Source organism: Macrobrachium rosenbergii, chromosome 55, assembly GCF_040412425.1.
Source record: "Macrobrachium rosenbergii isolate ZJJX-2024 chromosome 55, ASM4041242v1, whole genome shotgun sequence".
In the NCBI taxonomy this organism is placed as follows: Eukaryota; Metazoa; Arthropoda; class Malacostraca; order Decapoda; family Palaemonidae; genus Macrobrachium; species Macrobrachium rosenbergii.
The window spans coordinates 18,507,045-18,526,141 of record NC_089795.1 but is presented as its reverse complement, the minus strand read 5'-3'; the positions used below and the strand labels follow the sequence as shown (position 1 = coordinate 18,526,141).

General features: G+C 38.2%; 1 protein-coding gene across 6 annotated transcripts in view; it reads left to right on the top strand.

Annotated features, from left to right (window-relative positions):
• LOC136835648 (formin-2-like) overlaps window positions 1–19,097 on the top strand; it is a 344,992-nt gene that overhangs the window by 163,108 nt on the left and 162,787 nt on the right. For 4 of the 6 annotated variants that reach the window (XR_010852223.1, XR_010852222.1, XR_010852225.1 and 1 more), the window contains one exon: window positions 10,425–11,317. Coding sequence is in view for 2 of the 6 variants with exons in the window: in XM_067099461.1 (XP_066955562.1) it covers window positions 10,903–11,317 (415 nt within the window). In the remaining 4 variants the exon portion in view is untranslated. Of the gene's footprint in view, window positions 1–10,424; window positions 11,322–19,097 lie in introns of those variants that run through there. The other 2 variants (XR_010852224.1, XM_067099464.1) reach the window with 2 other exon arrangements.

Genomic DNA, 19,097 nt, shown 5'->3' with positions numbered 1-19,097 from the left:
TTGCAGCTGGCATTGTGGTGAAGACTAATCGACTAATCCACAGCCCATTTTATTATCCCATCTCTGACATCTATAACCAGAACAAAGAAAACCTGCTGTATCCTGTGAGAGTAATCCAGCATTACCTTACAAATGCCAGGGATTGTATTGGCAACTCCAGTTTGCTTCTCTGTGAGTTGGTTAAGGAATGGAGTCATGAAGAACACTGTCTCATACTGGCTCAAGCAAGTCATTCTCAGAGAACATGTTAGATGGTGAGGTGGAGAAAGGTAAGAATTGTAGTCCACAAAATCAGAACAATCTCTACTTCTTAGGTTTTTAAAATATAATTTGGATGCAAATATTTCTGTAACCTCAGATACCTGGAGGTGCCAATCTACCTTTACAGAAGTTATACCCTGGGAATTTGGACTTGAGAGGCTGGTTCTTTATTCATTGTGACTGGTTGTAGCAGTGGGCTATGTTTTAATTTTGTTGGGAGGGGACCTAAGGAATTCATCTTTCACTTCTTAATTTTCTCACCTCTCATCTATTCCCATATGGCAAAGTAGAGATTTAGACTTCTGGGATTATTGGTGTCTATGTGACACATAACAAGTGTCCTAATTTTTTATGATTTACCTGACACCTATATAAATAGAGGATCCACACTTTACGGTTTGAAGAGGCCTGTCATTGCCTGTAAAACCTATTACCAGAGCTTTGGTTCCTCTTCCAGTATTCTACTGGATCTTTCAGACATGAGTTTTTACTATGCAGCAGTCAGCACCTTGGTCCTCCCACCTAAATATCAATTCTTACACGAATGAGTGATGCGTAAAACAAGAAATAGTGTTTTCTTACAAAACTATCTTTCACATAATGATTTCCCTCCTCTTAAGGGTGCTGGTTTCATATCTAGACTACAAGAAAAGTGAGGCAGATGAGTCTGGGTGATTGATGGTTACCCGAGGCACCAATGGTCTCTTTCATATTGTTTTGCTACTGGTCTTATCTGTTAAGCAAACAAGTCCAGTCTGAAGACATTTGAAGACCATGAATGTAGGCATATACTGTATGAGTGATGGGTTTGTCTGAAAATTCTAATGTTTATGAAAACTAAGTTTTATAAGTTATGATTTCAAACAAAAAATTATCATGTGAATTTCTCATGTTGCATTTGATTAGGTTTTTGTGGTGTTTTATGTTATGACATTCTGGAAAAAATACATAAGGTACATATGTTGAACTCTATTGACTTATATATTAACACTTGAAGTGCTGTTGCCATGTTATTTTTGCAGAAGTCATAGTGAACTTTGTATGCATTACTGTTTTTGGTACATCTGCAAATTTGTTTCAAGTATTTTATTAGTCTTTTAAGTACAAATTCATTTTTCACATAAGTAACTTACCAAGTAATTACATAGCTATAGTTTCCACTTGCTCAGGAGCTTAACTTTTAAAAATCGAGATAGTGCTTCAGTAGTTTAGTGTAGGTGACAAGCCCCGCCCACCAACAGGAGTACTGGGAACACCTAAGCAGAAAACCTCATTCTGTTTCTGCTGGCTCTTGAGTAACATCAGGAGTTTGCTGCAGCTTTTGTTTACTGATTTTCAGTTGTATAGCTGGATTTCAATGAAGTATTAAAGTAATACCCCGAATTTGCGCGATTCGAGTTGCGCGAATTCACAGACATGCAAACTTTTCATTGGAACCTTATTAATTGTCATAAACGAGTTTTTCACAGACACGCGAACATTTGCAAATACTGAGAAACCCTGCAAAAGTACTTATTAATTTTTTATGTAATTTATGTTTTCAAGCTTTTATGTGTAAATTAAATAACATTAAGTAATAAAAGTAATAATTTCTCTCTCTCTCTCTCTCTTTTACTGAGATGAGAGAATTTTTATGGTACATGTATATGTTTATTTGTTTTGCATGATAAATAAATTTTTTACCTAATAAGTACTAATTTTCAAATATTAAGATTAATAAGATTAAATAATAATATATAATAAAATAATAATAATAATAATAATAATAATAATAATAATAATAATAATAAAACTGTAATTACAAAACTCATATGTGATACATATTTTAAACAAACAAATATCTTTCCCTCATCTTTTGTAAGAAGTTCAAAGTCAAAGCTGTCAGACATGTTGATTTAACATGACAAGAAGGGAAAGTGTTGCTGATTAGCTGGTCAAAGGTTTCTTACGTAATTCTCTCTCTGTCTCTCTATCTCTCTCTGTGTTGTAATTCATAAAAAATTTCACTCTCAAGTGAGGACAACCGTTATCTCTCTCTCTCTCTCTCTCTCTCTCTCTCTCTCTCTCTCTCTCTCTCTCTCTCTCTCTCTCTCTCTTGTTTGCAGTTAGCACAACCTACGCATTACTGTTTCTCTGTATGTCTTTAACTGTACAGGAGATAATTTGAAATTGATCTAATTTTACCTGTACCATCTACAAAATGTAAATGTGCTGTTCTAAAACGTAGAGACATAGAGCATTACAGAACAAAGAGAAAGAGACAGAATAAAGAAGTTTTTAAAAACAGGGTTGAGAAGACTTCTAAAAATAGATCGGTGGAATGGGGAGAGAGAGAACTGGTATGCTCATCTTCACACTCGTATATTTTTACATCAACCATTTATTTTTTTTTTAAGAGTAATGTGTTAAGCTAACTTTTAAATGAAATTACAGGAACTTATTTCATTTAAAAGTTAGTTTAATACTGAATTTCCATCTTTTGATATCTAACACAAGGATAACTTTCTCTCTCTCTCTCTCTCTGTCTGTAATAATTCTTAAATAAATTAACTTGATATTTCAAGTAAGGACAATCTCTCTCTCTCTCTCTCTCTCTCTCTCTCTCTCTCTCTCTCTCTCTCTCCATAATAATTGGAAAATTATAAATTTTACTCTCTTAAGTAAGGACAACCTCTCTCTCTCTCTCTTAGTTAGCGCTCACACATTTTTACAACTTATTATGTCTCTGTACGTCTTTACCTGTAGAGTAGATAGTTTAAATTGATTTAATTTTACCTGTACCATCTACGAGATCAGTTTAACCTGTACCATCTACGAAGTGCAGATGCGTTAGTGTGGCAAATACGTTCTAAAACAAAGAGACATGATAACTAAGAGTTGTATTAGTCCAAATAAAAAACATGGTTTTTTCATGAAAAAGCATTTCAGAACAAAGAGAAAGACTTAGAATAAAGAAGTTATTAAAGAGAGGTTAAGAAGACCTCTGAAAATAGACCGGTCAGAAGGGGAGAGAGACAGAAATTCTCTTCCAACGCTCTATTTTTATGTTAACCATTTATTTCTTTATTTTAAGGATAATGTATTAAGCAAACTTTTAAATGAAATTACAGTAACTTAAATTTTATTTAAAAGGTAGCTTAATAATTTAGGAACATGATTATTGTCATATTTAGTGTTTAAACTTTAGAAGTAAGCATTTATTAGCATTTTTAGAGACCATGCTAAACTTATGTGAAAATTCACCTTTCAAGACTGGTTATGGAACCTAACCTTGCGTAGTTCGGGGTATGACTGTATTGCTTTTTGAGTAGCCTTCAAGCTTTAATAGCTTTCAGGATTATTTTTCCTAGTTCTTTGGTTATTATTATGTCTGATTCAAGTTCACTTAATTTCGTGTCGTAGCGAAAGTTACAAATCAGATTAATCAATCTTCATACATTTTGCAGTAATTGTAGGGGCAGAAATATAGTAGGGAGAAAACTTCTGCTAAATGTAATGGTTAGCAAGAGTAGAAGGTACTTAAATCTCAACTAGACAAGTTAAGAGAGGGATAGAAAGCAAAATGGCCTCTAGAACCGAGAAACGAGCTTCACTTACCCTAGATTTCTACCCTAGCCTAGGTTAGAAGATAGCTCTGCAATTCCTTCTTTCCCTCTTCCTGCCTTTTTCTCTGCTACTAGCCCTCCTACTTTTAATCCACCTACTCCCACGCCTGGCTCCCTTGCTTCCGACCCTTGCCATTGCCAGTCTCGAGTCTAGGTTTAACAAGAATTTAACCTAGTAGTGATACAGTGGAGTGGAGGAGGTGGCTACTTGTCCCGTCTGTTCTCCTAGACCAAGGTCACTGTCATACTCCCCTAAACCTGGAAGAAGACATACCAGAAGTCCAATGGAGGCTGAGGGGGTTGGCCCACTGGTAGTTGCCCCTCAGTCAAACCTGTCGTGCATTCCCAGGTATCGGCAGACAGCCAGTGGAAAGGCTTCTTGACAGTTGAAAGTGTTGTGCAAGTGGAGGAGGTGGCTGCTCATCCCACCAATTTTCTTAGATGAAGGTCCCTGTCATACTCCCCTAAGCCTGGGAGGAGTCATACCAGAGGTCCAAGGGAGGTCGGTGGGGTTTGCTCACAGGTAGTCACCCCCCTCAGTCGAGCCTGTTGATTGATCCCAGGCTTCAACAGACAGCCGTTGGAAAGGCGTCTCTGTGGATGTAAGTCAGTTGTTGTCCGACTCTCAAGACTCCAGCCTGGACTTGGAAGCGCTGCAAGCACTTTCTAAATTCGTATTGTCCATGGAAGAGGCAAGCAGGCGATGCTGGCTGCTCTTTTCCGTTGCCCAGTTAGCGGTTTAAGGAGCCAGGCACGGTCTTCAACCTTCCTGCAGCGTATGAAACATTCCAGATTTTTTCTCTCCTGAGCGTACTTCTGTTGGGTGCCAGTATTTGGCTCCAGTTGCCCAACTATCCCTCTCAGGCAACTGTGGTCTTTGTTCAAGCGCTCGGTGCCAGCTCCCAAGCACTCGGCGCCAGTTGCCAAGTGCCTGGCGCCTGCTTCTGAGCACCTGGCGCCAGCTCCCAAGCACTCAGCGCCAGATTCCAAGCTCCCAGCGCCTGCTTCCAAGCACCTGGTGCCAGCTCCTAAGCACTTGGCACCAGCTCCCAAGTGCCCAACGCCAAATCTTCAGTATCAGTCTCCTGCATAGAGCGCCAAGCGCCCATTTCCGACCACGGGTCTCTTAGTCTATGCAGTTCTCCTTCAGTATTTGTGGGCAAGCTTTCCTACTCTTTTTTGGCTTCTGCTAGCCCTGGTCTCGCCTACCTTGACCTGCCTGATGAGGAGCCATCCAGATGACAGACCTAGACTCCCCACATGGTGCTTTCCTCATCTTCTAGGAAGACACTCAAGGAGATTGAAGTTTGGTTCTCTGCTAAGAGGGAGCAAGGTAAGGCCGCCTTTGTTTTTCCTCCCTCATGCTCAATCCTTAGGAGGTTTTTTTCCTCGCCGCCGGGAAGCTCCTTCTTCCCGACGCTTGGCGTTTTCATCAGCAAAAATTATGTTTTTTCATCATCAGAACTTGACCTCCTTGTTAAGACCTCTATGAGTTGTTTGAATCTTTTAGTTTCTTGGACTGGATTGTGAGAGCACTAGCCAAGAAGATTGAAGATTGCAATGATTTGTGGAGACTTCACCTCAGACTGGCTGGGAGTCCTTCCTCATGCAGACAAACCTTCAGGGATGGCTCTCTTGAACTTGCAGCTTTTTTCTCTTTGGGGGTGTTGAAGGAAAGAGATTTTTGGTGCTCCCATTATGCTAAAGGAGTCACTCAGACCCAGAAGTCAGACGTTCAGTAGAATTCAGCTTAGGATCTTCTGGCGCATTCTTCCGAAGGGCCCAAAGATTCATCTGCATTTGTTCCTAAGATGGTCTCTCCTCCCCAGCAGCATTTCTTTCATGGGAGTAAGCCCAAGTCCAGTCTAGGACCCACTCCAGTGCCCGCTTCCCAACTGGGAAGTTTCCAGGACGTGGTCTCTGCAAGAACAGAACTGTCTTATCGTCAGAGAGCTGAAAGCTGTTCACTTAGGGCTTCAGTGCTTCGTGACCCTAGTTCACAACAAGACAACAAGACTGTGGCAGTCCATGCAGACAATTCCACAGCCCTAACATACATACGAAAGCGAGGCAGCTCTGACTTTTCTCTCTGCCAGACAGCAAGAGACCTTTTACTGTAGACAGATCAAATCAAGTGAGTCTTGTCACTCGATTTTTTGGGGGCAAACTAGATATTCTGACAGATGAGCTGAGCCGTCGAATAGTAGGTCCTTCCCACCAGGTGGACCTTGGATTCCTTGGTCTATAGGAATCTGCAATACTATGGGACAGGCGACATTGGGTCTGTTTGCCACCTCTAGAAACCATCGCCTTCCTTTTTTTTGTTCTCAGGCCCCAGACCTCTAGCATGGGCAACAGACGCTATGCGGCAAGATTGGTCCCACTTGGAACAAGAACTATCAAGAGGAGCTCAAGTCCTTGCTCAAGAAATGAGGGAGAATTCCTCCGGGCACAAGTGGGAGCCAGTCTTCTCGATTTGGGAGGAGTGGAGTATCAGAGGGACAGAACAGTGGATTTTCAAGGTTCTGAGGGAGGGCTTCTCCACTACATTCATGGAGAACCCTTTGGTCCCTTCTCCCATCGTTTTGATTGCCTATCCGAGACTTGGGAGAGCATTTGCCCCTTTTGGAGGAGGTCTTCTCTCTCTTTCGAAAAAGAGTCGTAGAAGTAGTTGAGGACAGTCAGAGAGCTGCTTCTACCGTCTGTTTGTGGTCCCCAAATCATCGGGGTTTGGAAATCCATCCTCAACGCAAGCACACTTGATCTCTTCATCTGGAGGATGAAGTTCAGATAGAGATGAACCAGCTAGTCTTTTCATCCATTTTCCAGGATGATTGGAAGATAGCCTTGGATTTGCAGGTCATATGCTTCCACTTTTCCTTCCATCCGGACTCCAGGAAGTATCTAAGGTTTGTCTTCCAGGACGCTCTCAGGTGCCCCATGTCAGCATCTAAACGCCTGTCTCCTTTTGGAGCGCCTGGTGCCATCTGAACCCTGGCACCATCAGAGCCCCCAGCGCTGCCCGAGTACCCGAGCCACCCGAGTTCCCGAGCCACCCGAGTTCCCAGCGCCAGCTAAATCTCCAGTTTTGGGCTCTTTGCTTCAGCCTCTCTATAGCGCCTTAAGTGTTCACTCGAGTCCTCGCTCCTTTAGTAAATGACCTCATTTAGTAGGCATTAACCTCTGTCTATGTCTGGATGACTTTCCTCTTCGATCCCCTTCAAGGAAGAGGGCATGAAGGTCTTGTACGTTTCCTCTCTTAGGAACTGGGGATTATCATCTACTGTCAGAAGTCCCAGTTAGCCCCATCACAAAAGTTCCTCTATTTGGGGATGAGTTTCAGTTCTCAAAATTTTTGGATTTTTCTGTCTGTCAAGAGAATCGCCAACTGCCTTCAGACAGTCCACAAGTTTCTAGCCCCTTCATCTTGCTTAGCCCATCAGTGGATGAGCCTACTGAGGGCTCTGTCATCCACCAAGACGTTCGTCAAGTTAGGCAACTTCTCGTGAGCATTTTGCAATTCTTTCTCTAGGCCATTTGGGACAGGGAAACAGCTGGACACTTATGAGTTTCCCATAAACCCTGTAATCAAGTCGGACCGCCATGGTGGCAGTCTGAACATAGACTTTCAAAAGGAAAGCCCTTCATCCTCTGAGCCCAGACTTAGACTTCTATGTAGACTCCTCGGTTCTAAGTTGAGGAGTCCTCATGGGCTACTTCTTTCTGGCTTTAAATGGTTAGGAAGTGCTGAACAAGTCTTGGGCTCATTGCAACATTATGATGATTCTCATAGACCTGTTCTGGCCCATGAAAGAACGGTTCCAGGATCTGCTACAGTGGTGGGTGGACTTTCCAAGACTCCTTCCTCTAAAAACCATGTCTACTCAGACAACCTAACTTTCAGAGATACCAAAGGGTTGTCTGTTCTTGCCCTCACAGGCTTCAGACTGTCTGGAAGCTTGTCAGAACATAAGTTTTTAAGACATGCTGCAGAGGCTATTGCAAGATGAATGCGTTAATTTCCTAGCCGTGTCTTCCAGACTAAGTGGGAAATTTTCCAGAGCTAGTGTCTCAGACTCAGCGTCTCTTCTTCTGAGACTTCTGTGACCCAAATTGCGGATTTTCTTCTTTATCCGAGGAGATCTAGGAATCTGTCGTCCTCCACCATTAAGGGGTATTGAGCTGTCTTTAGTTCAGTGTTTAAACAGGTCCTGAATCTTGCGTCATTCCCAAATCTTAATGAGTTTATCAAGTCTTTTGATATGCCTAAGCTGGACAGGAAGATCCGGTCTCCTTGAACCTGGACATAGTGTTGAAGTGGCTGACAGGCCCTGCTTTTCAACCCATTTGTTCCTCCTCTTGGAGAAACCTTACTCGGAAGACACTCTCCCTTGTGGCCTTGGTTACTGCTAACATATTAGCGAATTCCAAGACATTGATAAAGGGTAAATTTTTCACAAGGAGACGCAATTTGCTTCTTCACCCATAGATTTTTAGCGAAAAAAGAGGACCCTTCCAAGCCCTGGCCCCGTTCTTTCTCAATTGAGACCGTAACGGATACCTTGGCTCTGAGGAAGAAGAGAGAGTTTTTTGCCCTACTAGGTGCTTTCTCAGATTCAGGAGGACATTTTGCCTACTTTTACAGGGAAACGTTATTAGTTTTCAGGCACATGTGTCCCTCACTTCCATTCTGTAGTCAGCTTACTTGAAGTGCTAACCGATCATCACGTCTCATTATTTGAAAGAAGTTGAAACATGTTTGAAAATTGCTGTGCCTTGGGGCCATTATCAGTGGCTGGCATGGTATTGGGGGAGGAAGCATAGGAATCTTTCTTTTCTCCTACTATCTCTTCGCCTTAAAGTAGGGTGTCAAATTTTCGGGAGCTAGGGGGTACAGTGTACCTGGAATACCCACCAGTCTCAGTGGATGGGTTGAGGTGTTTTCAGTGTAGGTGAAAGCTTGTCTGGTTGTTTTTATTCTGGTACTGCACTCAGGGCAAGGGCACTTATTGATGCTTTGCTAACCATCGGACATATCCTACATTGCAAAGCTCCCTCCCATGTAGAGGCACTCCATGGCTATACCGCCATACCACTACAGGTTCAGATAAGCACCAACCAGAGGCAGTAATTACCTGCAGTAGCTCTCTTACCAAATAATGAAACGACAAGCATTGTCTTCAGTGCTGCAACTTTTCTATTTCAAAGTCATTACCATAACTTAATGTTTTGGAGTAGAATGTGTCCATGCATCCCACCTGTCAATGTGGATTCAGCTATGTAATTACTTGATAAGTTACCCGTATGAAAATGGTATTTTCATGATAAAATTAGGTTTCATATATACTTACCAAGTAATTATGGATTGGAGCCCTCCCTCATCCCCTCATGGACGTAAGGGCATAAACAAAATGAGGTTTTCTGCCAAGTCGTTTCCAGTGCTCCCATTGATGGGCAGGGTTTGTCACCTACACTAAACTATCGAAGCACTACCATGATTTTTCAAATTTAAGCTGCCGAGCAAGTGAAAACTATAGCTATGTAATTACTTGGTAAGTCTAATAAAACTTAATTTAATCATGAAAATAACATTTTTCAGATATAATTTAATCATGAAAATAACATTTTTCAGATATGAATTACTTTGGAGAAATGAGTCTGCAGTTATGTGTGGGTACAGATATGTTTAAAATTAAATCTAAACAGAGCTTTTGGGAATCTGTTTGATTCCCCTTTTCAAAAGGGGAAATGAACAGATTTCCAAAAGCTCTCTGTTTAGATTTATTTTTAGATATATCTGTACTGTACCCATACATAACTTTGGATTTGCTTCTCAATTTCAAGACATATACATTATGTAAAAGTACCCCATCTATAATTTTATGAACTAGTATAATGACATTGATTTAATTAATAATTTTGAACTAAATAGAACTATGTAGAAATATTAAAATCTTTGCTTTTATTTTTGTTAGATGAAGAATAATTAATTAAATATTAGGACATAACACAAAGTTTCACATCTATTATCACTGCAGTGATATTCTTGTTCATAATTTTAAGACTTTGATTTAGAAGCAAATGGAACCAATTTTTCTTCGAAAGGAATGGGAAAAATAATGATAAATCTTTCAGAGATTTAAGTAAATGATACCTGATAGGAGACATTTCCCTTTATCATTATGGTTATTTTGTGGGAAGCTTGAATATTTGTTGTCTTGTACATTTGTGAAATCCATAGAGGAATAAGCTCCTAGCTTACTTTCTTGAAAACAAAAGCTGTCAGTTTACAAGTAGGAGGAAAAAGTTCATATGAAGATAAATAAATATGGTGTACATACAGTTGCATTCTCCTAATGGTTTATATTTCTTAGAATGCCAAAGCTATAATGATTTTATATTTCATTTTTATAACTGTTATCCTCTGAAACATTCTTTATACAGAATTTCAAAAGATTTATATGCTATGGCATAATTAAAGTTTTGTGATTGCTGATTGATATCAATATCAGTATTTTTTATTTGCAAAATCTCTTAAGGATAATTTTATCTTTTCAGGAATTAACAGCAAAAACAAAAGCTGATTTTGAGTCTCCCACTACTCCTAAGAAGGAATCCCCATCTTCCAGTAGTCCCAGATCAGAACCCCCACCTCCCCCACCCCCACCCCCATCAGGACCAGGTGTGGCTGTTATCCCTCCCTCATCACTCCCTAGCATGGCTGTTGGTCCTTCACCACCACAACCCTCAGGAATGATTGGTATGGGAGCACCTCCACCACCTCCTCTTCCAAGCACAAGTGCACCTCTTGCTCCTGCCTATCCTCCTACCTCTCCTGGCATGCCTCCTCAGATCACAGGTGGACAGGTACCTCCACCACCACCACCTCTTCCGTCTGGGATTAGTGGACCTCCTCCTCCTCCTCCTCCTCCTCCTCCTCTCCTTATGCCTGGAATGAGTGGCCCACTTCCACCTCCTCCTCCTCCTATGCCTGGAATGGGTGGTTTACCACCACCTCCTCCTCCTCCTCCCCCCTATGCTTGGAATGGGTGGTCCACCACCTCCTCCTCCTCCTCCCATGCCTGGAATGGGTGGACCACCCCCACCTCCACCTTTGCCTGGAATGGGGGGACCACCCCCACCTCCTCCAATGCCTGGAATGAGTGGACCACCTCCACCTCCTCCAATGCCTGGAATGGGTGGGCCACCACCACCACCTCCAATGCCTGGAATGGGTGGACCACCCCCACCTCCTCCTATGCCTGGAATGGGTGTGCCACCCCCACCTCCATTTCCTGGGATGGGTGGGCCACCACAACTACCCATGCCAGGTGGAGGCCCTCCTCCCCCTCCTTTACCTCCTGGAGTTAGAGGACCACCGCCCCCTCCAGGTGGTCCAGCACCATTTCCAGCTCCTCCACCAGGCGGTTGGAATGCTTCACGGCCAGCTGGTAAGTGGTTTTGGGAAGCATGGTAATGGGCATGATGACTTTCAGATGTGTGTACAGTATAGACTCTTGTATATAATCTAAAGAGGTATGATGTACCACAGATTCAGATTTGTATGTAAATATAGCTTAGTGCATAGTTCAGTATTCACAAAATTATTATTATTTTATTTTTTTTTTAGTATAATCGTCTGAAAGTGTTTCTAAAGTTTTTTTTTTAATTAATGATTTGTTTGTCATTCAAAAGAATATGAGTCATCATGTGTTGATAAACTATATTTTTATTTTCTCTATTTTCAGTTGTCTTCTTTAGCTTTCTGAGACTTATTTTCTTACAGTAAAACATCACCTCTGATTAGTTACTTGAACATTTCTTCCTTTTCCCAGAGTGACAGTATGACAACTTAACCTTTTAAAAATAAAAGACACTGATTGCATGAGATTGCATGTTGTAGGCAAATGACTATAGCACTATAACCATATATGCATGTTGTTATGAATACTAATATATTCATGTTGGATTTGTAGGCAGGTGGTATCTAATATAATAAAAGCCACTTGACAGTAATTATTATATTTAACCTCTTGTAAATAAGACTACAGCATAATCTTAATATATTCTCAGTCAGTTTTGAATGACTTGGGAGAGTTAAAATGGTTGACTGTTTCCAGTCATGTTTGTCATTTATATTCTCGAGGAAGTTTTCCAATACTGTATAGTGAATATTGCCCTGGCAAGAAAAAGTGTGTTGGATATGAATATGAACTACACAGTGGTAAGTCTCAAGTAAATGTTTTTGGTACAGTGTTGGGTTGAATTTTTAGGATCAATTATGTAAAGTATTTGAAGATAGTGTAGTGATTATTTGTATTAGTGTTGTTGCCATATGTAATGCACTGTAATATGCAGTGGTAATAACAATGCAATTTTGGTTAAGTTAGTATTAAGTTGATAGAGCTGTTTAACCTCTTAGATATATTTTTTCTTCACTTTGCTCTGCATTGCAGTGCAGTATTATTACCCCAGCTCGAGATAATTAGCATGAGCTGCTAGTGTAGATGTTTTATGTACAGTATGTTATTTTCTAGTACTGGCCATGCCGCACTCCAGATGTATAGTCTATGATGAAATTAGCAGATTTTTATAATCATACCATTAATCTTTAAATTACTTCACTTAATATTCCATAATGGTCTCATTTTTACAAATAAGATGAATGTATATCAATAACTAAGCCTTGAGTACATTGCATAGACATATTTTAGCATTGTCTTTTTCTTTGAAATTTGTTTTATATTTTTCTAGCATATATTTATTATCATCAGTGAATATTATTAGGTTGCTATAGGGAGATGACTTAGTTGATATTTGGGAGCATTTTAACTACTATCTGTGAAAATCATAGAATAAGATTCTCAACGGTATGTGAGGCCCCTTGAATTACTTCTGACTTAATGCCATAGACAGACATTTTAAGAAGCCTACCATTTGTGACATCATAAGTTATGTTTGTGATATTACAGTAGGTACCTTCTTTTTTACCTTATTAACATGGGTTAATAATGCTAGAGGACTAGGGAACTAATATTCTTATGATAAGAAAGTAAGTTTGCTAGCCAAGAAAGTCTCTGAAAACACCTGATTGTGAATTTTGGTCTATTTTCATCTGGAAGAACAGATTCCTGTATGGTATTTGCTTATGTGGCAATAAAGAAATATAAAAGAAATTACATAACAATATTTGTCTTATATGTCAATTTGTTTTGGTCCCTTTGCTTACAAGAATGTATTACATCAAAGAGTATATTCTTGTTAAAATGGGTATAAAGAGAGGCCTAGGAAATTTAAGTCATGGTTCATTTTCAAGATTATAGGCAGAGGATAGGAGCATGGCCCGAAGAAAAGCAATCATGGATGACCTGCTCAGAGCATATCTGGTTTAGACAATAATGCTTTGCTGCCACCTACAAACTTGAACCCAATTAGGAAATAATTGGCCATGGAACCAATTTAAGCAGGCCCTGTTATGAACATGTTCAAGATGTACCCATTTAAGTATTAGATATAGATCAGAAGTATATAGTTTGTCACTGCAGATATTTTAATACCATTTTTGCAGCTATTTAGGCTTCATTATTTGATATGCTACAGGTTTGTAGGGGACACACATTTAGTCTTTATATCCAAAGTTTGTAAATGTGGAATTTATCATATCTAAATGAACAATGCACACAAGCAATTCTAACTTTTCTTAGAATTGGTCATTCTCATTGACCCAGGTATATTTACTGAATAGCCCACAAGATCCATTCCATGTATGTACAGAATATAAAGTAACGCTAAGTCAAAATTTTTTGTGAACAATTGAACAAATGTCAAGTTTTGGAAAGAAATAAAAAAGATTTTGTCAGGATCGCCTTCATTTTATAATTTTTAAAAAGCTGTAATTTAAAAAATAAAATTTAAAACTCATTTTCTGTAAAAGAATGATACTTTGGGCCAGCTCTGGGAGAACTAAATAAATTAGTTTAGTGATCTAGTTAAAATAAATAATAATAACAGTAATAATAATAATAATAATAATAATAATAATAAATTTTTTGACATCTTGAATAAAACTCGGTGAACTGCATTAGTTTGGAGAGAACTCACCACCAGTATTAAGCACTCTACATGCAATCAGTGTTGTGCTTCAGTGCAGCTCTGTCCTTATGTAGTGCCATCCTTGTTGAGTGTTAGCTTAAGCTTTAAACAAATATTTTTGTGTAATTTGAGTGAGGAAAGTTCATTAATAGATGAAATTTTATACTTTTTATATTGTAAACTAATTTGAAGATTAGGATTGCCTATTCATAGGCAATCCTAATGGTTTTATTAATACTGTAGTTGGTTTGTGGATTAATTTTCAACATTAAGTTGTATTTTTAGTTCTTGAATCAAAGACATGATTTTACAAAGCAATGGAAGATTATTAAATTGCTAATCAAAGTAAAATATAGTAGAAGTTTTCACCCACTTTTTTACAATTTTTGTTGCCTTGTCACAAAGTCTGTTGAACCCATGATTAAAAACAGTTCAGTCATCTTGTGTTGTTGTAGTATCTTTGCTTTCACTGGTTGGCCATTGACCGTTTGTCCAACATTAGGCTTCTGATTCTAAAATAGTTTAAACTTTAGTAACTGAATCTTAAAAGTTTTGCTGCTCTCTTTACTAGGGTGTAGGAAATACTTTCATTACCACAACTGATGAGCTTACTGTCTTACTGTAGCTATTGGATTTTGCCAAAGCAACTTTGCTGGGCTTGAGGGCACTTAGGTTGACAAAAATGGTACCCTATGTCCACATAATCAAATATTGGTGTCACATTTGGTGGTGTTTCAAAAGTTGTTCCTGAATAGAGCACTTAGTTAGACAAAACCATGACTGAGAGCAGGACAAAAGGTGCTTGTTTTTGCTTGGTGCTAATGTCCTTTTGTGAGCATAATTATTCATGAGGATAAGTGCTAAGTTTAGTTGAAGTATAATTTTGTAAGTTTTTAACCCAACAACTGATTTTGATTTCCATATAAAAGATGCTATTATTAACTGATAAAAAAATACTTTTATTAATTGAAACTATTTGGCCAAAAATGAGTGATTTAGACATTTTGTTCTTATCAGTCAGTGTCATGTATTTATCAACAAAATATAACAAATCTTAGTTAATGCTGATACTTATAGTAAAACCAGTTTAAAGAAATTGGAAGCCATTGTGACTAAATTTCTTTCAATAATCATCTCCTTTTTAGCAGGTACCAGCTGACTATGCAAAGCTTATTTTTGTACCATGCTAGGCATTTTAATCTCCCATATGATTATCCCTTAAATGCTTGGTGGCAAGACAACACCATACAGTATCTAGTCAAAAGCTCTGGATCCAAATGGAAGAAAGGAATGGCTGGTAATTTTAGAGATAGTTTCAAATTTTTGTGGAGTTCTGTTGAGTCTTCATTCATTTAGCTAAATCTTCTTTGTCATCAAGTTAACAATAAATACTAAGCTACTTTTTTATTTGCAAAAAGATTTATAACCTCTTGTAGGTGTTGATGCTCTAACTTATATTACATGAAACATGTTTAGTGTTTGTCTGTAGTATTAGACTACTACAAGGAATTTCTTCTCAAGAAGTGCAGAGAAGTATGATTGATAATAGAAAATGCAAAATTACCCAAATAAATATGGAATGTTATATGAGAAAGATTTTTTAGCTTAAGCAATTTTAGGTAATCATAGAATTAGGAACATTTTTTCAATTTGTAAAATAGTGTGGTGCTTGACTTTTTTCTATACAGAATACATATAGCATTTTTACATACTGTATAATACAGACATTTTTCCAGTTCATTTCTCTAGCCTCATTTGTTTATTTTTAAGAGAATTTTCTTTGTTCAGGTTTGACCTAATATTAAGATGGTATAAGCTTTCCAAAACTCTTATTTTTCAGTAACCTGTGCATTAATGATTTCTATAACTCTTTAATTTCATCATAATATTGTATACAGTGTTCCTTTAGACTTGCCTGACTGTGCTAGGTAGCATATTCTTAATTGTTATAAAAGTGTGATCTTATAATGGTGATAGCTGAACAATGCTTCTGTATTAGCCAGCCTTATTAGAAATGAGCCAAAGATTCAGAAAAATCTCTTGTGGAAATCTAGTGTCCTTGAATAAGGTCCTCAGTTTTTCTTTGTAACAGCCATATGCAATGTTAATTTTTTTAGATACACTGCAGTGTTTTCTAGTAAGCATAATTATTTTGTTCTCAATTTAGTGAATGTGCTTTGTTGTTGTTCAGTTTCTTAAGGTTAGTTGAAATGATCATAAGCATGGATGATTATAATTTGAGGTAGCCTTTCAGATGCTTTGACATCATTGACTCATCTTGGTAAGGTGCAGACTACCAAGGACTAGATTTCCAATTTTAGAACCTTCATTAGTGTAAAAATTTTGTGGAAGCTGTGATGCTTAATATTGTAGTGCTATAGTGAATTTCTGTGTTAAGTAAAACATATAGTGTAGCCATTGAACCTTGTATTTTGTATAAAATTGTTTTCAATAGGATGCCTGAAACTGCATAAAGCATGCATTGTGTTTAATAAGTATACTATTAAGTACCAAGTTAATGAAAATATATTTATATATCTAGGTGATAAAGATGGTGATGGCAGTTTTGCTAACTAATGGCTATGTAATTGTGAATATAAGTTTAGTGTTTAAAACTGTCAGATTTCCTGTACTATATAATTCACAAGAAGCATGTTAAAATTCCCAGTATGAAGATCACACACTGAAGATTATACCATAATACCACATTTGTACTGGTACAGTATTAGAATTTTTCAAGATACTGTATAGACCGTAGATCTTGTTATTAGCAGCTGATTAAGAGTGATCTTTAATACTCAACTCTGAATAATGATTTGATTGGTCATTAGCCAGAATCCAGGAACTGCAACTGTCTGATCTATTTATATACCAAAATGCATAGCTTTAAGAGATAAACTTCCAGTCAGATGGCTCATTTTCAGACTTCAGAAGGCAACATAGGCACTTGATAGAAGTGCTTCTGCCCTTATACCCATGGTCATTAGCTAGCTGTACTCTAGAAACTGGATATTTGTGAAGTGATAGAATTGTTTAAATTACCATTATCATCCTTGTTGGCCCTGGGGGTGGCCAATTTGAACTGGATGAATTCTTGTTTCAGAATTTAGTCTCATTTGTTAGAAAAATTAGCTATATATTGGGAAGAGTTACTTTGCTGCAGCAACTTTAAGGTGAACAGATGAAAGTGTGTAAACTGAGAAACATCCATACCATGTTAATCCTTCTACTCTGAGCTAACTTTTAAGGCCTCATGTTAAAAAAATGCAGTAAATGGAAAGTGTAATAAAGAATACGAAATATTTTTTACACTTACCATAGTGAGTTGAAATTACAGTGTTCTGATAGCAAGTGGTGAAGCAGCTGGTTTGGAAGGTTTTGGCTCGAGTTGACCTCTTCAGTAAGATGCGTACAAAAATATCAGGTCAGCAAAAAGACTTTCCTATAATGAGTCTCTCTGCTTTATCCCCACTTGTATCACTTTCAGTATTGCTAGTATATTCTTGTTGATACATTGGATCATGAACATCATCATCATCCAGCAACCCCTTGTTCAAAGATGGTCAGAATCACAGGGAGCTGTATGAGGCTTGGTGGTTTTGGGATTGGCAGCAACACCTTTCTTCATAACATTTCAATGGCAATTAATACTCTGGTCATGCAAAGAGCTAAGGCTTGATAAAAGCTGCCAAATATTTATGGCCCATCCAAGTCATATGAATGATTTTTCACAGATTTTGGTCAGTACCATGGCACAAAATTTAAGGCTCAGAAGGTCCACCAGATGTGACCACAGTTAATATTGGACCTCTGTTGAGGTCTGCTAGGCCCTAAAGGGTTAAGGCCAAGATCCACTTCACTTGTATCAGTGAAAGATGAGCATCAGCAACATAAACTACTTAAGTTTTATATGTTGTCCTGTTCCCACAGTAATCAAGTCATGGAAAAGACTAAAGAAATATAGGTGTCAGAAACTTGAATGTACTCACTAAAACATTTTCAGTAATGTTTCTTGATGTAGTCAGTTAATGAAACCAAAGAAGTTTAAGTATTTCAGTTCCAACACCTCAACTCTGAAATGAGTAATGGCCAGTTGTTACCAGAGTCGAGATAGGACTAACAAGTCGTTTTGAACAAATCTAGAATTTCACCTATTGTCAAAAGTTATCATGATTGAAACCTGTTAGATTTGAAAGAAAAAAATAGACCTAATTCTTTCCTCCATGCATACTGGCTATCAGGAGACAATTGTTTAGATTTTGAGGGCTTAAGTAATGGCTTCAACTTAATAACTACATAGAGGGCAGTGGAAGTGTAGAGATTATCTTTAATTATTTAGTGTGTTGCAGTTAACACTGTATTGCATCATTTTCTTTTGTCTGAAAAATGAATTGTCATAATGGAAACTAAGTCAAGTACCAAGGACTATGATGGTCATGAATACTGTATTAAGAAACCCATCTCAAATGTCTACAGGGCACTTGATGAAATGTTGAAACAGTGTTGTCATCTTGATCATTATGAATTATATTAAAAGACTTGGAATGGGTAGTACCTTGAGCTTAACATCCTACTGGATGGACAAAATAAACAAAGATAATGATGAGGAATGTGTGTGTGAGGCTCTCTTATCATAATGCATCTATAGTTGCAATTTAGGAACTATAGTACATATAACACATCTTTTTTATATTCATAGACTGGGCATGGATATGAAATGAAGGAAGAGAGGTATTACAATACTATGTGTGTATAGGCCAAGGCAAACTAAGCCCCTACCATTAAAAACTACAAGTTCTGGATCAGTAGATCTAAGGTCTTGGCAGGGCACTAAAAGACATAATACTAGAATAAATGAGGCCACAAATAAAAAGTAGGCACTACTAAACCCAAGAGTGGTATGAGATGGGTTGGAAAAGGAAGAATAAAGACAATTAAGGAAATGATAGAGATTGCCGAAGTATAAACAGTAATCATCATAAGCTGAAACTGTGTGCTAAATATAAAGATGGCAATTTTGTGGGTTTGGGGCCAAAAAGTAGGCTCTAATTTGTACTTTTTTTTGCACCACCTGATAATGCAGCTAAAAGTAAATTCTACAACCACCAGAAAAGAAAACTATGCATGACAAAAACTTCC